At 39.4% G+C, this 20,242-nt stretch overlaps 1 protein-coding gene across 1 annotated transcript in view; it reads left to right on the plus strand.

Moving 5' to 3' along the window:
- GLI3 (GLI family zinc finger 3) overlaps positions 1 to 20,242 on the plus strand; it is a 135,855-nt gene that overhangs the window by 96,170 nt on the left and 19,443 nt on the right. Inside the window, exons 7-9 of the mRNA XM_026035001.1 lie at positions 1,948 to 2,164; positions 3,623 to 3,739; positions 5,000 to 5,140. Of these exons, the coding sequence (XP_025890786.1) occupies positions 1,948 to 2,164; positions 3,623 to 3,739; positions 5,000 to 5,140 (475 nt within the window). The remainder of the gene's footprint in view (positions 1 to 1,947; positions 2,165 to 3,622; positions 3,740 to 4,999; positions 5,141 to 20,242) is intronic.

Raw genomic sequence — 20,242 nt, forward strand, 5'->3', positions numbered from 1 at the left:
GATGAGCTCCCAGCTGATGTGGAAATACAGAGGCAGGGGTGCAGTAAGGATACGTTGTTTCAGTCTCACAGTATGACATTGTAATTGTGTGTTTTTTAATGAACAGACCAGAGTAGTTACACTTAGTAATGTTTGTTCACTAAAAAGGAAAAGGGGTGTTAAATCATTGTGTTCTTTGATGAATGGCTTGTACACTGAAGAATAAATTGAACAAACTGGCATAGAGCTCAGTGAACATGAAATCAGCTATTAGAAGAAAGCTTGTGAACAAATTCTGAGCCTGATATGCATCTTTTGATTAATGTCCTATCAATCATCCATAGTGGCTACCTTAGCTAAGTCGTGCTGTAATCATTCATGGTTGCTTACAGGAACACTAGCAGGGACTATAGAGCTGCAATAACTGAATATTATTACTGATTTCTCCCTAACTCTTGCTGTGAACAATTACTGTTTTCACTACATTTCTGCCTCCCTTTATTAAAAAGAATACAATGCAAAATGAAAAGAGAGTTCCTCAAAGACCAGTAAAATTCTCCCAGGGTATTCTTAATGATATTCTGTCCTAAATGGGCAAACTATTGTAATGCAGAGTTCTCACCAGGAATAATAGTAATGTAATCACATTGAAGCTGTCTCTTTATGGATTTTAGTCGAACAGACAAAATGTGTAGTCAGATTAATGAACACAGAATTTCTGTAGAATTATTACTTAAAACCGTTGAAGTGATTTTAGCTCTTCTTGTATCACAATATTTTCAGTTAATGTACTTAACAGTAACAGCAATTAAGACTCCAGTCTTTAAATTTGGATTAAATGCACCTTCTTGATATTAGAAGAAGCCTTGATTCTTAAAAGGTATTAAATTTGCACCCTTGTTTTTAAGCCTTGTTGCTTTAAGTTTACATGACCCGTTTGAACTGAATTTTTAAGGATAAAAAATGAATGAATACAGTTTTTCTTCCCTTTATTATTTTTTGTTATGATTGTAAATTTTTGGCAAATATTTGTAGGAGCATCTCATAGCGTTGTGTGAAGATTAGTACCATACTGTCTGTTTCCCAAGTGTGAGACAAAGAATGCTTTGGCACTAACCTGCAGAATAGGTCCTTAGATGGCAGTGTAATTTCCTCCAAAGTCACYCTACTCTGAGAAATACGGACAAGTAATGAAGTGATGACAGGTATTAACATGCATAATGGGCTTTAATAGACATTAAATGTTGTTTCACTGGAAGAAGGAGAAATGCTTTCCCATTGGAATATTTCTACATTGAAACTCATTGATCACCAATTTCAAAGGGGAAAGGTTAATCCATCAGTTTCTGTAACCAAACGGCACTGATGGAAATTCTTTAGGTGACATTCTGGATGAACTGAGCTTTCCATCTTTACAAACAAATGAGTGATATGACAAGCATGGTGTTCAGAACACATTTAACCAATTGATTTTCTCTCCTCTTGTAATAAGATCTAGAGACATATGAAAGAGTGTAGCGCGAGCCAAGATGAAAGGAATTGCTTCATACACACGAACATAGGGGAACTGCATTATCAATAAAAGTACTATAAAGCGTGTAGGCACCCATTCTTTTTCTTTATATAAAGTTTGTTATTGCAATAAATAGCTGTTATTGAACTGCTTGCCTTTTATTTCAGTTGCTCCGAATTTTATTTYGCTTTCGGTGTTTTTTGTGGTAAATGTTAGGAAAAAAATGTTACGTTTTGTTATGGTGTTGTTTTTGTACTCACTAGTAAATCCAGGCCAACTATGGATTTAAAAGCTGTATTTATCATCCTTTGGGGTGTGAAGAAAGACAAGGGGGCAGGAGATGGCTGACTTCAATTAATTTGAATGTATCAAATATATTTTAAAGTTTAATCTTTGCAGTTCCATACTGTAATGGTATTTGTCTTCTTCTTCCCTCCTTTTCCTCCTGAATTCAGCCCTGCTCTGAGTTTCACATACCCTCCCACACCAGTATCCCTCCAGCAAATGCATCAGCAAATTATAAGTCGTCAGCAGACCTTAGGTTCAGCCTTTGGACACAGCCCTCCACTCATTCATCCTGCTCCAACTTTTCCTACCCAGAGACCTATCCCAGGCATCCCCAGTGTCCTGAACCCTGTCCAGGTCAGCTCTGGGCCTTCTGAGTCCACACAGGTAAGGGGAAAAAAAAAAAAAAAGAAACCTTTGCATGTTGTTAATTTAAAAACGGAAAATGAAACAAATCACATTGTCTTGCTGGCAATTAATCACCACTGTCACTGAGAACCTTTGATAACAATTTTCTTGGAGCTGTAGCATTTGCAGTCCCTTTATTATAAATCAAAAGAGCGTATGCACAGATTCTGATTGGTTGTATAGTTTTTAGTCCTCATAAATATTTCAGAGTGTTGCAGCAGCCCCTCATTCAAAATGGTCTTTCCTGGATTAGACAACTTAATGCAGGGGGGAAACAGGGAAAGGCAAATACACTGCAAAATGCTAACCGGGTAGGGGTTAATAAGCTGCACCTCCAAGTCAGGGTAACTGTAATGCACCTCTAGGCACAGAGGCGTATTCTGCTTTACTGAACATGCCTGAGTATAGAGTAGCTCCAAAGATTGTGCAGAATTCTGAGAGTTTTTTTTCTCCAGTCTATGCAAAATTGGAGTTAATGAGTTTGAGTTTACATAATTTTTTTTTTCAAAAAAAACAAGTTGTATTCTTAAAAGCTGGAGCTGCTTATCAATGAATCCCATGATATGGCGTTCATTGCAGCTTACTAACATTGGGGTTCTTATTAACTATTGTTATTTGTTTCCGGATGACCCAGGATAGGTTATTTGTCAGCCTGAGAGCTGTTTATCTCCTGTCTAGCTTTTACAAATGTAGAAACTGCACATACTGCAGTAGGAACCATTTTAATTTTTTGTGGTGTCTACACAAGTTCAGATATCTCTGAAAGATCTCTGGATTTCTACAAGATCCATTTGCAGGGGTAGATAACAGCATTCAGTCTAGCACAGCATGAGATAAAACAAGATCCAGGCCTGTTTATGTCAGCAGTAGTTTTGCTATTGACTTTAGAGAGCCCAGGATTTCATCTAGATGTTCTGGCTGAGAGTTCGCACCAGTGTTCAGTTTTTCTTCCTATCCAGCATCATAAATGGAAACACAAGAAAGCAGCTGAGATTTGGTATGCTGATGTAAAGGGCAAAAACCTTTCCTCCAGGTGTCTAAAAATATATCTTTTTCTTGTGTTTATTCAAAATAATGCATAGTTATTTCTTTTTTCAAAATTGCCTCTCTGAAGTCATCATTATGTGGAAAAGCAAGTTCTTCCTACCCCTCCCTGCCTTGACAAAAACAGCATTGGTCTGTAATAAGGAATTGCATCAAATGTGCTCCTTCCTGTTCCCTCCCAGCTCCATTACAAGGTTGAATGATGCAGCTATTCCACAAGTTAATGCTATGTAATTGAAGCACAATGTAATTGCATATCCAATATAATTAACAGTGTAGCATCTCCAAATAAAGTTGCTGAGCAGATGCTGCATATTTCTGTTTGGAGCTACGTATTTATCACAGTCTAATTTTGTCTTTTTTGGGGGAAAAAATAACCAAACCTGCCTGCAGCAGAATAAACCCACAAGTGAATCTGCAGTGAGCAGCACTGGAGATCCCATGCACAACAAGCGCTCCAAGATAAAACCTGATGAGGACCTCCCCAGCCCAGGTGCAGGAAGCATGCAGGTATGGCGTTTAGGTTAATTAACAGGCATTTCATCTTACTGCTGGAGGGAAGATGCACCTGACATACAGCACATATGCTAAGGCTTCCTGCCCTCTAATGGCCCTTTATCTAGTGCACACACACAGGTAACATCAATGCATAATAGCAAGGGCCTGATTGTTAATTATTGTTAATTGGAGACAAAGAGTAAGGGTTTGCTCTCTTATATGGGTCTGTTGCCAAGGAGGGGAGAGATGGAAGATAGGGAGAGATGCCTCAGTCTGCTTAGAGCCCGCTCAGCCCCCTGTATTCCAAGGAAAAATGAAGCAAAGACATCCAGGTCTTTGTTCAGGAAGCATTTTCTGTTCAGCAAAATTATTAATGTCATGTTGACTTTTTACAGAATTTAGCACTGGAGTGAACTGGAGCCTTAGTGTTGGACTCTGATCTTATTTACTCTACTTTCTATACCACTTAACACCACTAGCTTTAGTAGAGTGACTCCTGATTTACAACAGCTTAGGTGAGATCAAAATCAGAGCCTTGATCTTGCAAGTAAGTCTGTGAAAACAGAAGTCTGTCCCTGTCCATTTTGAAATGGAAAAATGTGAAATGAAAGTTTACTCTAACATCTGACTCTTAACGTGAGCAACAAACTGGGGACAATGAAGTGCTTTGAGGAATGGAAGCTGGAAGATCAATCTCCCAAATTGAACACTCTTGCATACATGTTGTGTGCAAGAACAGATTAATAAATAGCCCACAAATTACCAGAATGCTTTTGGAGAGATTTTTGAGTACAAAACTGTCCCTGTTAACAATGAAAACACCCTTTAGATAGTAATCTAAAGTTTTTATTTACTTATAGTACAGCAATCAAATTCTGATTAACTCTATTGACCAGTGTCTTATTCATGAGTAGTGTGACTGAATGCAGGGGACAAGTGTGGAAGTAATGAGCTGCTTAAATATGGGGAGAGGGAAGCTGAGCTTTTATGATTGGATTATAACTGAATGGATTCTTTTACAAATTTTTTGCCCTGAATAATTCCAGGGAGGAAAATATATTTTACACATTTGTCTGCGTATATTTTTTGGCTTACCAGGCCTGTTTTGAGCTTTTGTGTTTTATAGAAAGGAGCAATAGGCTGAGCTGAGAATAACATATTCTCTCCCCCCACCCCATCCTTCTTTTAACGCTAAAGTAATTCACTTTTCTTYCTCCTCTGTTTGAGAATTCCCTCCCTCCTCTCCTGACCCCTGTTTTTTCCTCTCTCCAGGAACAGCCAGAAGGAATGACCCTTGTAAAAGAGGAGGGGGACAAAGATGAAAGCAAGCAGGAGCCTGAAGTGGTCTACGAGACAAACTGCCATTGGGAAGGCTGTTCCCGGGAGTTTGACACACAAGAACAGCTAGTGCATGTAAGTTAATAGTATTCAGGAACTGGGTTTTAAAACTACGTGACCTTTTCCATGGGGGTCAGGGTCTCTGACCCGGTGCTGAGTCAAGTTTCTTAGCTAACAGCGTTGCAAACTGGAGAGGGGTTTATGAGTTTCTGAGAATAAAGAAAACTCTGAGCYGCGGTGCTTGACCTGTTCAGTCAGCTAAAGCTGAGTGTAAAATTCAATAAAGTCTTCAATAGAGATTGTAATGGCTCTGATCCTGTAAGCCAGCAAACGCTATTTTGAGTTAGAGACTTTGATAGTTATTGAGTAATAGTAAGCTGAACATGAATTATTATTAACCTTTACCCAAGTTTGATTTTTTTTTTCCCCCCATAAGAGACTGTAACTGTAGAAATGAGAGATTTCTTCCGTGGAGGGATTCTTCCCCTTCCCTAAGGATTTGTGGTGGGTTTTGTTCATCAACTTACCATTGCATGTAAACTGAAGTGGATTATGTGGCAAGACACATGCAGATAGAGTTATTTTAGCCCATTTAGCAAAAGCAAACCATTTAGTGTTATTTGTGTTACACGAAACATTCGTTGTATCAGTCTTGCTTTGTATTCACATTTGTCATCAAGATAAGTTATTTTTTACCATTTGGTATAATGGGAAGATAGAAAATGAACTATCAAAATTAGGAATGTATCCTAGCAGGTTCATTCTCCCCCTATTTCCCAGCTCCTTAGCTCGCAGCATCTCTCATAATTACAAGAATCATAGGATTAATATAAATACTGTGAAACAAAAACGAATTCCCTGTAGCCATATTAGAAATGATCATCTTCAGAAAATAATCTGTGCATCAGAATAATTTTTTTTTTTGTAGAAAATACTTAATACTTTCCTGAGGATCCTATAAAATCTATTGTACAATCTTGMCAGTCTCACTGAAACAGCTTGTTAAAAAATGTTACTCTCCCTAGTTATTTATTAGACTTCTCTATTTCTAAGTTTATGTATATGTAGAGAAATATATATATATATATTTATAAAAAACATTTTTGAACACGATGTATAAATCCTTAACTATGGGAAACTGATGCTGCAAAATTTACTTCAGTAAAGCAATGCCAGCTTGCACTGGCTGGATTGTGAGGGCTTGGTGATATTGGCAATTCTTCTTCCAAGTGTGTTTTTAATTTCTTGTTATTATTGGTATTATAATTAAATAGCACTAGTTACAATAATAAYGAATGAAAGAATACCACATAGTGGAAACTTTGTGATACACTAAAAATTCCAGTGCAGTAATTTGTGTTGAATCTATGGACAGTTTTTTTCACCAGACATAACGTAACATTTTAATAGGCCAAAATGAAATGTAAGGAGAGAGTCTTTTAATGTCATAATATCTTTTAGGAAAGAAAAGCCATATGAGTTGTGGCTGCAAAAGGTTGAAAACATTTAAAAGTTCAAGTGTTGGTTTTGCAATTGATTCCATGCAAACAGACCAATTGACATCATCAAGGAATCTGCACAGGCAGTCTTTATATCTCCTAATAATTGTAAACTGAATCTTTACAATGCCTGGAAAACCTTTCTCAATATTCAGAAATGATTACAATGATGGTGATGATGATGAACAATTTACACCAAAATATAATCAATTCAAATAATTTTAAACTTTAAAATATTACCTAACAAGAGCAATGGAATTCAATTAAATTTTATGTCTAAAACCTCAAAAAACACACTTTTTTTTAAAGGCACCTTTATTATGAATTTATTTTTTATTTGAGTTGATGGTGTGATAGTTCTTTTTATTGTTGTTTTTTTCTGATATGATTTTTTTAGAGGATTTCACTGTATTAGTCAACAGCAAGACTCCTCCTAAAAAAAGCATACCTCATGTATTTTTGTATGATGGCAGCACCTGAAATGGGTTTCTCTAGCAATAAAAACAMGCAGATGAAAAACATTCTATAATGCAAAGAATTCTTTTTGGCCAAGGTCAAGATTGTGATGTGTTAGGATGGTATTTAAGATTACAAGGAGCAAGTCCTGTCTTGGGATCCTAAAGACAGTAAAATCATCATTATCATCACCATCATAGCAAGCATCACATTGAAGCAGCAGGAATCAAAGTGCAGGAGTCAGCGTGACTCAGTGATGGGATCCTGATTTGTGATTTCTCTTGCTGCTCCGGCCTGCTGTGTTGGCTTGAGCAAATTTATTTCTGCTCACGATTGCAAAGGGCTTTAGACATTGAGCTCTATTTAAAAGCCTGGCCCTTCACCCTGTTTGCTTCTCACATTTGGTCTGCTCTTGATTGTCACGGGCCTCTGATACATACCTGCAGCAACTGGGAAAACTGAGAATAGTCTGAGTCTTGGTAGAGCTTCGCTGGAAAGCTGTCGCAATTTTGCTTAGCTGTGTCATTCTGAAAGGAAGTGTGAAGTCCCTGTGTAACAGATTGACCCTTGAAAATTTCCTCACTAATGTACCTCATGTGCTCATGTTTGTATGGTGTATGGATGGATGATGTAGCTCATGTATGCAACTCATACCCAAATAGTGGTGGTAGCTGACCCTAAGAGCTGACTCTAAAAGCAGTCTTGACCCTAAGAGTCAGCTATGTAGATCTTTGCCAAGGATTGCAAGAAACTCCTTCTATATCAGCCACCCCATTTGATATATAACATATATTCAATAGAAAGCAAAATATATTTATATTTGACTTTGAAATAGTTGGACTATGCCTGCACCTGTACAACTGTAGCTGTCCGAATGAATTTCCAGGGCTTTGGAARTTCAGTTGGGATGAGAAAAATCTGCAAAATGCAGAATTTCAGAAGACCTGAAAGGCATTCCTAATAAGACTGAATCTTTCAGGATCTGTGCAAGCTAACAGTAAGACTCACAGTGACATATCTTGCCCCTTTTTTTCAGGGGAATAAATGTTTATAGCCATACAAGCTATCAGCCCCTATAGCTCTGCTAGCATAGAACAGACTGTTATCCAAGTCTTGTGTCACAAACTGCTGGAGTTTTAGGGGAACTGCAGTGTTTAGGGAAAAGATGGAAGTGTTTTTCCACATGTTAGTTTTGTAGTGAGCTCCTAAAGGGCAAAGTGCAGATTCCAGTCCAGCCAGCCAGAGTGGAACTCAGGAGAATTTCTCCACAGCGCGTAGAGTTCATGTGTTAGATGTTGTTCCTCTGGGTGTGTATGTGAGTGTGTCCACAAACATAGATGCATGTGTTCGGATAGAGGTAGGTGTGAATTTGTTTCTGTGTATTCTGGTCCCTCTCTCACATGAGGATAGCTTTATTACTTTCCGTGGTGATTTACTCTGAAATCAACAGTAAGCAATTCTGCTTCTAGGACTATGTGCTTCAAGTAGCTGTATGTGAGACAGCCTATATGAAARGGTAAATTCAAACATGTCTGTATTTGAGTATATGGTATAATTTTACAGAAATCAAAGTCTTTTAGAAAGACAGTCTTTGAAGTCTTTTACAGTACGTAACATTTGATGGTATTTTTCTGCTTTTCTTTCCATAGCTAAGTCCTGCTATTACTAGTGCAAAATATGCATGCAAGTAAAGGTGTGTTTAGGTGCCAAGAGACAATGTTTTCTGAATTTATGAAAAGAACCTGGGCTGTTATAAATAAATAAGCAAAAAGCTACATAAAAGAATCGCCGCTGACCCACCCAGAAGGGCAGTGATTTTTGGTGTGGAAGCGCTTATTTTCGAGCGATGTGTGCCACTTAGAATTCAGGATGGTTAAATTTTCATGATACGTACACCAAGAGGAAAGGTATTAAACCATTCAGATGCTCTGCCTTATTTATAGCACCTATCCATCCTTTATTTTTTTTTCTCCCCCCCCCCCCCCCTCTCCTACAGTTAATAGAAAGATTCATGATTCTTCATGGTTGTCTATCTAGTGTCTGACAGTACCGACTGCCCTGCTAAAGCAAGTCACTATCTATAATTGATATCCTTCTATGGAATAGGGTACCGGCTGCAATTGAAGGGTTTTGCTGAAAGCTCTTAAATCCTGACAAGTTCTGCCCTTGTTCTGGTTCAGTCGCTGAGCTGCACTGCTGGAATGCYGAGGTTGTTTGAACTTGGTGCAAAAGGGATGCGTGTGGTTCCCATTAGCAAATCATGAAGCTGGAGAGCAGTGTTAGAGCCGCTGCTGGGTTCGCCTGCCAGGTAGTCTTATTTACACCACATTGCACTCCTGAAAAGATTACTTACGTTACCGTTTGAACATGTGTGTTATAGATTGCTTTCTTTCCCTTCCTCTTATTAAAAAAAAAAAAAAAAGAGAGAGAGAAAATCGTATTTATTTTACAACTTCAGTTTGCTGCTGGGGTCTTTATCATTCAGCTGTTTAATTAATTTCTCTGCCCAGCAAGATATTATAATTGGGCTTAGCTGAGCACAAGTTTGTTTTAAATATGTGATAAATGCATTCGAGCACCCAGAAGCTAATAAGATATTGTATATTTTTATAAATCTGCTTTTTGTTGCTGTTTGTCTCTTTTTTTTCCCCCAGAAATCAGTTTAAGAATAAAATATTGCAAAAGGGTTAGACATTAAAGATAAAAGTTTGTTTAAGAAAATTATCCTTCAAGGAAATGACTGACATTATTGTTAAATATTAATACAATGGCAATCATAAAAACGCATTTTTCATCCCCCTTGCTGTGTAGCCTTGATGATAATTATTTTATTCAGAAACACGCTTGAAGAACTGCAGAGCTATTTTTTGTTAGTGTTTTCTCCTTAATTGTGCAGCAACTAAATTCGCTCATTGTTGTTGTTCTTGCTTAGATGAGATCAAAAAGCCCTAAACTGACAGTGATGTCTGATGCTCAGAATTTCATTTGCAGAGGCCTTCCTGTCTATTGTTAAAAGTCGTCTTGACTTGAAGAGTTCCCCCAGCAGTAACCAGGGGCAGAACACCAGGATCTGTTACTGCATGCAAGCCCAAAGGGAAATTCCTTGTGTTTTTCTGGTATCCTTGTACACACTAGGATCAGCCACAGTTTGGTTGTTAATAATCATAAGGGACTAACCAATACTCAAAAGAACTAGGACATAAAGTTCTCTGTTTTGAAGGGTTTTGCCCTCTGCTGTCACAGAAGAGGGTGATTTTACCCCATTTGGCAGGAGCTGGCCCCATATCCATGAAGACCCACAGAAAATCAACGCAGGGTGTTTGGAGGCTGCTTCAGATGAGATTTTGCAGTGTCAGCAGTGATTTGGGGCACCTCAATCAACGCTGCACAGCTTGAGATGTTTGAGAACAGGCCTCATCTGCAGATGAAGAACACATCTTCCTTCTGAAGGCCTAGAACCCTTCGCAGGGATCATTTTGGACACTCAGAAGTTAGAGACACCCCAAATCAGTTAGGTTAGGTTTAAAAGAAGACTTTTAAAAGCTTTTTAACTCCCTCCACTGCCATGCTGTCTTTGGTCTGTGGTTGCTACCTGAGTTCCTCTCCAATAGGACGTGGTAGGCCAGAAGTGGAGAGCGCTCCATCTCTCTACTTCAGAAGGCACCTWACTCCGATAGGGGATAAGCCACTTTTCGAGATGAGAACATTCCCATGAGTAGTAGTTGCAGGTGCGAAGGTGTAAATGAGTGTACAGCTGTACAGCCAGCAAACCACCCTGCGCTGATGAAGACAGTAGGGTGCTAGTCCTGTCGGTGGGCTGTGCTTGCAGTTCTTGGMGATGCAGATAAAGTCCTTTCACAGTCCAGAATGGGAGTAATTATGTATCCCAATTTCTATGCGTGTATAAAACATGTAGGGATTTTTTTWAAAAACAATCTTATTTGCATTGGCAGTTTTCAGTGCATTTTCATTATGATTTCATTTGATTTTAGTGCAGAAGTAGAGAGAGGCTTCAACCCACTTGGAGGCTCATTGTGTATAGCAATGACAGCCAGTGCCCTGAAATGTTCAAAAGTGTTTCCTTTAAATTGAAAAGAGTAAGGAATAGATAAGAACATGAAATCCATTATAGTAATCATTTTTTCCTGCCAACAGGAGAATGTTTTATGTACTACAGCAAAGGATTTTTTTTTGGTGGTTTTATCCTATTTGTTTTATTTTATTTTTTACTCAATAAAATCTGAACTGTAATCCAAATTTGAAGAAGCAATGCTGTGTACAAAAGAAATTGTTCTTCAAGAGATACAAACTCAGGGTTGGGTCAAAGTTGGGACAGCTTGGGGAAGACTGAGGGATGCTTTTAGAGGCAAGAGCCCTGGACAGGGTTTCTTGCTTCATGCATCCCGCTATATCTGATCATTGTAGCTGTGAGGGAATAGAGAGGGAGGGGAGATTATAGACAGAAAGCAAATAATCAGGAAAAATATTTGGCCAGAAGTTTGGGGAGAATTTTAGGTTTTAGATTTTGAAATCTTCATCTTGCTGCCTACTTAAAGGCTGAGTTGTAATTAGGACAACACCTTTCTGTTCCGGATTATATGGAACAGACTAAGTCCCTATTTTTTCACATGTGCCAGAATGGTAGCCTCATTTATGGACCTGCAATTCGTTGCATGCCACATGAAAGCTAATGTGCAGATCTGTACCCTGAAGTTTTTCCTTCTCTCTCTCTTTCCATATGGGTACCTAACACAGATGTGTTTCCATGCAAAAAGTCTTTAACCTCTATCAAAGGCAGGGGTTGTGCTATTGGATTTTAAGGTCAAGCCACAGACTGACCTCTCTGGCATTCTGTATGTGCTTCATAGGGTGCCAGGAGCCCCCAGGATCTGGCCCAGACCCTCCTTGCCTTCCTAACCCCTCTTGCTCTCTGTTTTCCACACGGCAAGGATACCCTCTGGATTGCTATGGTGTTCAGCACCAGCCTTGCAGCCTCGTGAAGYTCATTCACTGTGGGCCTGACCTAAAGGGCGGCAGTGCTTGGGCTCAGGTCCTCTTACCACTGCACAAGCACGTCAGAAGTTCACCTGCCCAGAGTCTGACTTTCAATGAATCAAGAAAGGGAAGAAAATAAAGTGGGGATTTTATTTTTTTCATGATAGCAAAGCATTTACAAAAAAAAAAAAAAAAAAAAAAAATCCCCCTAATCTGTGCAGTATTAAGAGGGGATTTGGAGAGCAAAATGTAATCATTTTTTTAAATTTTAATTCCTCAGTAATTAGCATTTCTTTCACAGCATCAAGAAAACTTGTTACTGTGACACTGCTATGGCTGCTGTTCAGGTGACTTGCCAAAGTGGCTGCCCCTGGCTTGGTGACCCTGAAAGAGATTGCTAAACCAGGAGGTACAGTTTAAACAGCACTTCCTTCCCACTCTTGTGGGTAGGACAGAACAGCGCTCCTCCTGAGAAGTTATTCTGGGCATTTAGATTTCAATGAGTGGGCATTTGAAAGGGAAGGACCATGCATGGCAATGGACAGTGCTTGACCTCTGCTGTGCTTTTAATCACCAAGCTGAGGTAGTCTGTGGAAATAAGTGTTTATTCTAAGTGTTCATTTAGCTGGGTGGTTCCTAGCCAACTCCAGGTTTTAGTTGTATTTCGTGTCTTCCAGTTTGTAGAGGAAGAGTAAAATGAGAAGCTGCAAAAGCAAAAGGGACAGTGCAGCGCCAGCTGCCTCTCCAGCTCCTGGTCTTGTTGGCATCTCTAGAAGAGGGAAAACGGGAGGTCTGACCCACTGCTGGTGCTGCCTCAGTGCTGCAAACACATCCTATCCAAACACATCCTATCCAAGGGCTGGGACACAGCGTGTGCCCCTGGGCCAAGCTGGTCTTTCCATGCAAGTTCTCCTGGCGTGCTGCAGCTGCGTGTCTTGTTTGCTGTCCCACCGTGGGGCTGCTCATGGTGAAGCCRTGGAAGGCCATAGCTCAAGCTGCCTGGGGCCCCTGCTCTGGGTGCTGTTTCTCTGCCTGTATGAATGAAAGCAGGGATGGATGCACTTGATAGGGACCAAAGTGCTGTTTCTGTATTTGTTTTTGAGACTTGGGGAGGGGTTTCATTTTTTTTCCACCTCTTTTGTTTGTGTAACCTCTTAATAGGAAAAAAACAAAAAACAAAAAAAAAAACAAAACAACAACAACAAAAAAGCTGAGCCTTTTGTGTTGTTAAATTTAGTGTTTTCCAGTGCTCAAACTTTCGTGCGAGCGTGACTTTTCTTCAAAGCGTTGGGCGCCTACTCTGTAAAGTGAGTGGGTGGTGTTTTTGTCAGGAGTGGGTGGCTTTGGTGGCGAAAAAAAAAAAAAAAAAAAAAAACAAAAACAAAAAAAAACCCAAAACAACAACAACAAAAAAGCTGAGCCTTTTGTGTTGTTAAATTTAGTGTTTTCCAGTGCTCAAACTTCCGTGCGAGCGTGACTTTTCTTCAAAGCGTTGGGCGCCTACTCTGTAAAGTGAGTGGGTGGTGTTTTTGTCAGGAGTGGGTGGCTTTGGTGGCTGCCACTGTAGGTATGAGGGCTGCATWTCCCATTCTTACGTGCATTGCCGGGCTGAGATGCTGCAGTTCTTGGGGAGATAAAGTAGTCAAGCTGAAAATGAAACAAAGCTCTAACTGTATCCCTCCTTGTGTTTAGCAGAGATAAACTACAGTGGAGTCTCAGTGCTGCTCCGTTTGGCTTCTGGCAGCAGCTTTAATTGGTAAAATGCAGATTTTTTTTTTTGATCAAGAGAGGATTATTCTTGTTATCAGTCTGGAGCATCTTATTTCAAGATGAAAAGGCTTCGCTGAATTACAGATGCCAACATTTTTACAAAGCACTTTGGCGATTGACATCTCAAAGAGAAAGTATGATTTATTAGCCTATAATGGCTAACACTGAGCACTGGGCTAGGTCCCACTGATTTGTGAAATTGCTTAATATGAATTGCCTTTTTATGTAATTCAAGCCCCAGGTTTTTCAAATAAACTTAAGATATAAAGTGTAGGAAACATTAGATACCTGGAAAGGGAGCAAAGGGATGAGTAACTAAAAAGAAAGGAAAGAAATGGAAAGGAAGGAGAGGGAGAGAGAGAGAGAAAAAATGCAAAGAGAGAGGAAAGAGAAATAAAAAGAAAGGAGAGGGGRAAAAAAAAGATAGGAAAAAAGAAAGGAAGAAAGAAAAAGGAAAAAAAGCACCCTGTTTCTAAATCCATCTTGGTGGTGCTTTTTYACAGTAGTTTGGTTGATATGTTGGCAGAGTAAAGATTAATAACAAGCCTTGTCGCTATCAGTACCTGCTTGTCGATTCTCTGTAACAGGGCTGTCTGTTCAGCATGGAAATTATTGATTAAATAAAAATTGCTATTAGATTGTGATGTGATCCATAATCACAAACAATGGTGGACATTCCTCTTTCAGATCCCAAGCCATGCATCAAGTTTTTCCTTTCAGTAATTTATATTGTGCTGACACTCGCACCCATTAGGCTTTTATCCTCTCCTACATGTGTCAAGAAAGCACTAAAAGAAAGAACAGCAGCCTCACAGCAGCAGGTAGGCACTCACTAAATTTTTAGAGAAGCACAGCACGGCTATGCCAACCTTTCCTTGTCCTTAGCCCCTTACTACAGCAGTTATTTTTCCCAGCCAAAGGCTTGTTACAAAAGCTCCTGAATTCAGGGAGATTTTTAGATTGTTTTCAGTGAAAGCAAGATCTTTCCCCACAAGTATTCGACCCTTACATGCTCGCTGCTTTATTATTATTATTTATTATTCTGTTACTCCCTTGGTATTGGTATTAATTATGATCCACTGGTAGACCCTCCATGTCAGGGTGATAAGGAATGAAGATGCAAACAGAGAAATCAATTTTTTTTTTAAATTCTGGAGAGTGATGGACAGGTGGGTTTCCCATATTGCTTTAGGTCTGATGTCTTCTGATTTGACAAGTCYAGCATTGGAGTGCTGTTGTTAAGATTGCCTTGATTTGGGTTAAGTTAATTAAAAAGATGCTATCTCAGTCCTCTCTTCAGAGCACATGTGAGCACGGTATCAATGTTCTTCCTCTTGTGGGAGATTTTGTCTGAAAGTAAAGGAAACTTAATCTAGATTTTGTCCAGAGTTTGTTTATAGATGTTATGTCCACAAATCTTCTTGATTTTCTTGTTTCAGAAGAACTTAAAAAATATCTTATCAAACCTGCTCTAACCCACTTGGTCTGGCTATGGGGAGGAGGCAGTGCAATAGCTCTTGGTTATTTTGTAGTTAGCAGTACTASGTAGGTTTGCTGTAAGAGCTATCTACTTCTTTACAGAGCTTAGAATGTAGTGGCCTGATACATTATGGGTACATGGTGTTTTTATTTTTATTCATCTAATCTTTCTTAAAGTCAGTAGAATTAAGGATTTATTATTTAGTTCTCATTACTAATTAGTACACTAAGAGTATTTCTGAATCTCAGTACTTTCAGCATACTCTTGAGTATCCTTCTTGTACTTAAAATACTTATAATATTAGCATAGACAATCCAGATACTCCTACCTACAGTATTTGCACCAYGATGCCCAGCTTAAGGAGTGTTTAACAACAAACTTGCTTCATTACGCCGGGCAAGTTTGAAGTTTTGAGACTTGGCCACTGTCATTTAAATCATTTTGCAAAAAGAGGAGCGTGTGCCTTTCACACCTCCCTCCAGCGCAGTGACTTTCTGTGCATGGATCAGAGCCAGGGGATTACCAGCCAGGAAATTAATTGCCAAGGGAATTCCAACACTTACGGTTAGTAAAAAAGGCCTGAACAAAGAAGTGTGTTTTATATCACACTCTAAGGGCGCCAGGCTCTGGCTCCAACAGTTTTTGGATGACAGAGAATTGCAAAGATGCAGCTTTGTCACTGAGACTCCCCTTTGGTTGGCTCTCTCCTAAGGGTGATACTCTAGGAATATTCCTCTTTTCAAGGGGATACTCCTCTCTTCTGGTAGGTGATCCCACACAGCTTTTGTTTCATTAATCCTAACATGCTGCTGTAGTCTAATCTCAAGAATGTCTATGGCCTATAAGAGAGAAAAGAGAATGTTATCCTATGGCAAGACAGAGATGAAAGAGGGTGTCTCTGCTGTCATTCCCTGAAGTATCAAGGGCGACTAACTTGTCACGTGGTAGAGGCCATAACTAATCCTGATTTCTGCTGGGATGTGGCTGGAGTGACCAAATCTAGCACGGACACGAAGGGTAAACTGTAAATGGGYGTCCAGTAGAAGACATCAAGGAAGGTATCTCAGAGGAGCAATAAATTGCTGCACATGCAGGAGCTTGTTAAAAATACTTCTTAAAATGTAAAAGAGGAAGGGTCTGAAATATCTTCTGCAGTTCAGTCGTGATGTCGTGACTGYAACATGATGCTCTTTCCATCACCTTTTGATGTTATGTTAATTCCAGTAGGATCTCCAGTAGGATTTCCTCTGTGATGAAACAAACATTAAAACATATATCATCTAGTAAAGATTTCTGTAATGTTCTATCACTACATATACCTTTGTAGATTCTATGTAAGTGTTGTGTGTTTTTAAGTCACTACCCTCATGGCCATCTTAGCTTCTTTGTGCATTTTGTTCCAAAAAGTGGGTCAGGTATTAACTCTAATTCACCTGCAGCTCTTGTAGATTATCTGTAAAGAGATATTAAGTGCATTTGTTGAAAAAAAAAACCCTGCTATTTAACAGTCTGTCTTTGCAGACAGATCATTGGTATTTTTAGTGTGTGGACATTTGGAATGTGTTCACGCAGTAAGCATTGCACTTTCTTTAAAAAATTTAAAAAGACTTAACTGATGGACTTTCACAGGAAAATCCATCTGGAGAGTAGCTTGTATTTAAGGAGATCTGTGTTASCTCTGCTCTAATCATTAAAAAGTACTAAAAGCAATAGAAAATGCAGGGCTGTGCAGAGTCTAGTCCAGGGTTGAACTAAGGGAAATGCATATTGCTCAACAAGGCTTGTCATGCTTATTACTTCTAGCCATATGTTTAATATACCATGAACAGCAGATCCATTTAATTGTCTAACATTTACCTKATTATTTTTCCTTATTAAGTGCATAGGGTTTTTGGTAAAACAAGGCAATGTTTTAATTTTCTTGTAAGGAATTGARTATTTTGCTAATCCTCCATGTAGATAAATCATCCATTGTACTTGTCTGAGAGTTTGGAAGTCTTCAAAATCATACTAAAAACTCTTCTTTTTGGTATATCCTTACTTAGTATAGCATTTCTTAGATTTTTAAGTTGGCTCATGGGATTAAGCAGTTTGTCTCTGCTAATATAAGATGATATAAAGCTGCTATAATATAGGGTTATATCTTAACTCAAAGAGCCTGTTGGTACTAACCATAGGCCAAACTCTTGCACTGAAAGGCATGAAAATTTTAACAGATTTTTGTCATTAAAGTCGCACAATTTATATGAAACAACTCTGGCTTARTATATTCATTTCATACAGGATACCTGTAGGGATATTTTGCTGGGTACTTTTTTATTTCCTTTTTTTCTCTCTCCTTATGCATCTTTACTATTGTAAGTTTATTTCTTGGCTCCACAAGSCTGTGCTGCATTGTGGAATGTGAAGATTAGAAATCCCCTCCCATTTTATTTTCTTGTGAACATGCACGATTTTAAAGGGAAATATTATTACTTTTAGTTTGGTTTGATCCCAAGGCACAATAACTAACCATGAGAGAGCTGCTAAAGAAGTGATCCTGCAGAGAGCTCAGTGCACTTGGCCCCAGCAACATTTAATGGGCTCTGTGCTTCCATAAGGACCCTTGAACACAGAGCAGCTCACAGGATCAAGATCTGTGCGTCACAGCTAGGAGCAATGACTGGGATTTGTCAAAACCAAACAATATGGGGGGAGAATAGTTAGTTTCAAGTTTAATATATACAGCAGGTCTGATTTCCATTGAAGTTGAATGAGTTATAGTGGCAGGAAGGAGGCCTATAGATTTTGTCTTCGGCAGCAATGTGGGAAAAAATCCAAAGTATTTGGTTCTTCTACCTAGTGTGTGCTAGTGTGTTTCGTACAAAATCAGAAAACCAAGATGGCGTGTTCATCGTTCACACTACTTGCAAATAGAATGAAATATGCCATGTTTTAGTGCCTGTTCATGATGCCTTCCTTCTCAAAGATGCTGGTGGGAGTTCTCTGTGGGGCCTCTTTGCCTGTTGGAAATAAAACAGAAAGAGAATATATGCTTTTAAGTGTGTTACACTAACATCTGCAGCAGTGCTGAGAGCCTGGATGTTCAGGGCTTGGACCTTTTTTTCTGTTTTCTTTTTGTACAAGGCCTGTTTCTTCACATATGTTTTTGTTAAGAACTGTACGCAGCTATATGTGAGTTCATGAATGTGAAGAAGGAAGTCAGCCATGGTTCCACATTGGATGCTGCCTGTCAGGGAGTTTTAATGGCTTTTAACTTAGTTTTCCTGGAAATTCCCTAGCACTTGTACGCAAAATCAATTTTTATCCCTAAATGCAAAGATCATGAGGCAGAAAATTTTGAGTTGAACCTTAGGTGGTTTTCAGTTCTTCCATATTCAGTTGCTGCTAGAAAGACTTAGATGGTGCATTTTTCTGGACAACATTCTGAGGTGATGACAGTTCTACTGAAGGGCTGACATTCGTTTTCAGACTCGTTCCTTTATACAACTGTAGGAGAAACTCTGGCCCTTCTGTACACTACTGTTTTGGCTAGTTTAAGAGAGAAATGTGCAACAGAAGAACTGAGATCTGTTGGGAGTGTGAAAGTCCTTTTAAGAAGGAGCTTCTGTCTTGTAAGCCACAGCAGGAAAARGCCTTGTGCCTCCTTACAGTCACACCATGTAGGCAGGAATAGTTCCTGCCATTTAGACTGGAATAGTTCCTCCATCTCACACTGTGGTGCTCCATCTCCCAGAGAGCCCACATGGAAAGTGTAAGTGCTTGTGTACGTACGTGATGGAGAGGAAAGATGGAGAAAGAGGGAAGAAAACCAGACTGAAGTCTAGATCATCAGTGCAGGGAAGAATGTAGGACATGGGAAAAGACAACCTTCAGTCTTTATTCCAGTGTAAAGACCAGCATCACAGTTCCACCACTTAGTCAGAAATGGTCTTAAACACTTCAGCAAGTGGCCTCTCTTGAGATCTTTCCTCCCACTCTGTCCCCTTGAGGTCAAATTTGAATTTTCCCTCACTGGTACACCCTTTGCCTGGCTTCTTTCTCCCCCTGTTTTTTTTTTCTTTGCTAGTTGATCTTGAGTCATTTGGTTTATGCTGCAGATGCCAAATTATCCAATTTTTAAAATGTGAACTTTACACATAAGACAGACAACTGGAAAATATGGATGTAACTTGGGGACCTAAATGTGAAGAGCCTAAGACATACAAAGTAAAACTAAGTCAAACATGAGTATGTAAGACAGAGTTTCCTGAAGTAATTTGTGCACATAGCTGAAGTCTTGGTGGATATGACAGCTACAATGGGGTTACTTATGTCAGGTTGCTTTTTCCAAAAGGGATTACAGCTGCTGAAGAACTCAGGCTGTTGGAAAATATTACCCAGCAGCAAAAGGCTTTTGTTCCCCCAGGCATTGTTAGCGTAACAGCTCTATGCTCAGAGCAGCTTTCACACTGTAGGACCAAATGTGCATCCAGAAAGGATGCAAGGAAGCACTAAGAAAAACGCGGAAGGTGGAGGAGAACTCACCAGCACCCACACAATATGGTAATGCAAGTGATACAAACTGCAGGAGATGGTGTATCCAGATACAGGGTGAGGCAGCTGCGTTCACAGCTACAGCAGAAAGGTAAGGGGGTGGGTGACGGGTAGTGACCAGCTTGCAGCTGGCCCTTGTCCCCAGGCAGGAGCAGAGAGGAGGACACTTCCCCTATGGGCTCCTGCATCCCAAGAAGTCAGTCATGCTCATGGTCATTTCTTCACCCTCATTCTTCAACAGCAGTTCTCAGGAGTGCAGGGCATATCCTTGGATGGATGCAAAATAAACAAATAACCAAAACAAGAAACAATAATCAAAAAGAAACAACAACAAAAAAAACTTTTGAGAAGAGTTAGGTGTCTGTCTTGAACATAAGAGAAAAAAAMAAAGCTAAGAATGATCAAAGTGTCTCTTATGCCACTGTAAAAGTGGAATGATTA

The sequence above is a fragment of the Nothoprocta perdicaria genome, unplaced genomic scaffold (assembly GCF_003342845.1).
Source record: "Nothoprocta perdicaria isolate Ctin4 unplaced genomic scaffold, notPer1 scaffold_154, whole genome shotgun sequence".
Lineage (NCBI taxonomy): Eukaryota > Metazoa > Chordata > Aves > Tinamiformes > Tinamidae > Nothoprocta > Nothoprocta perdicaria.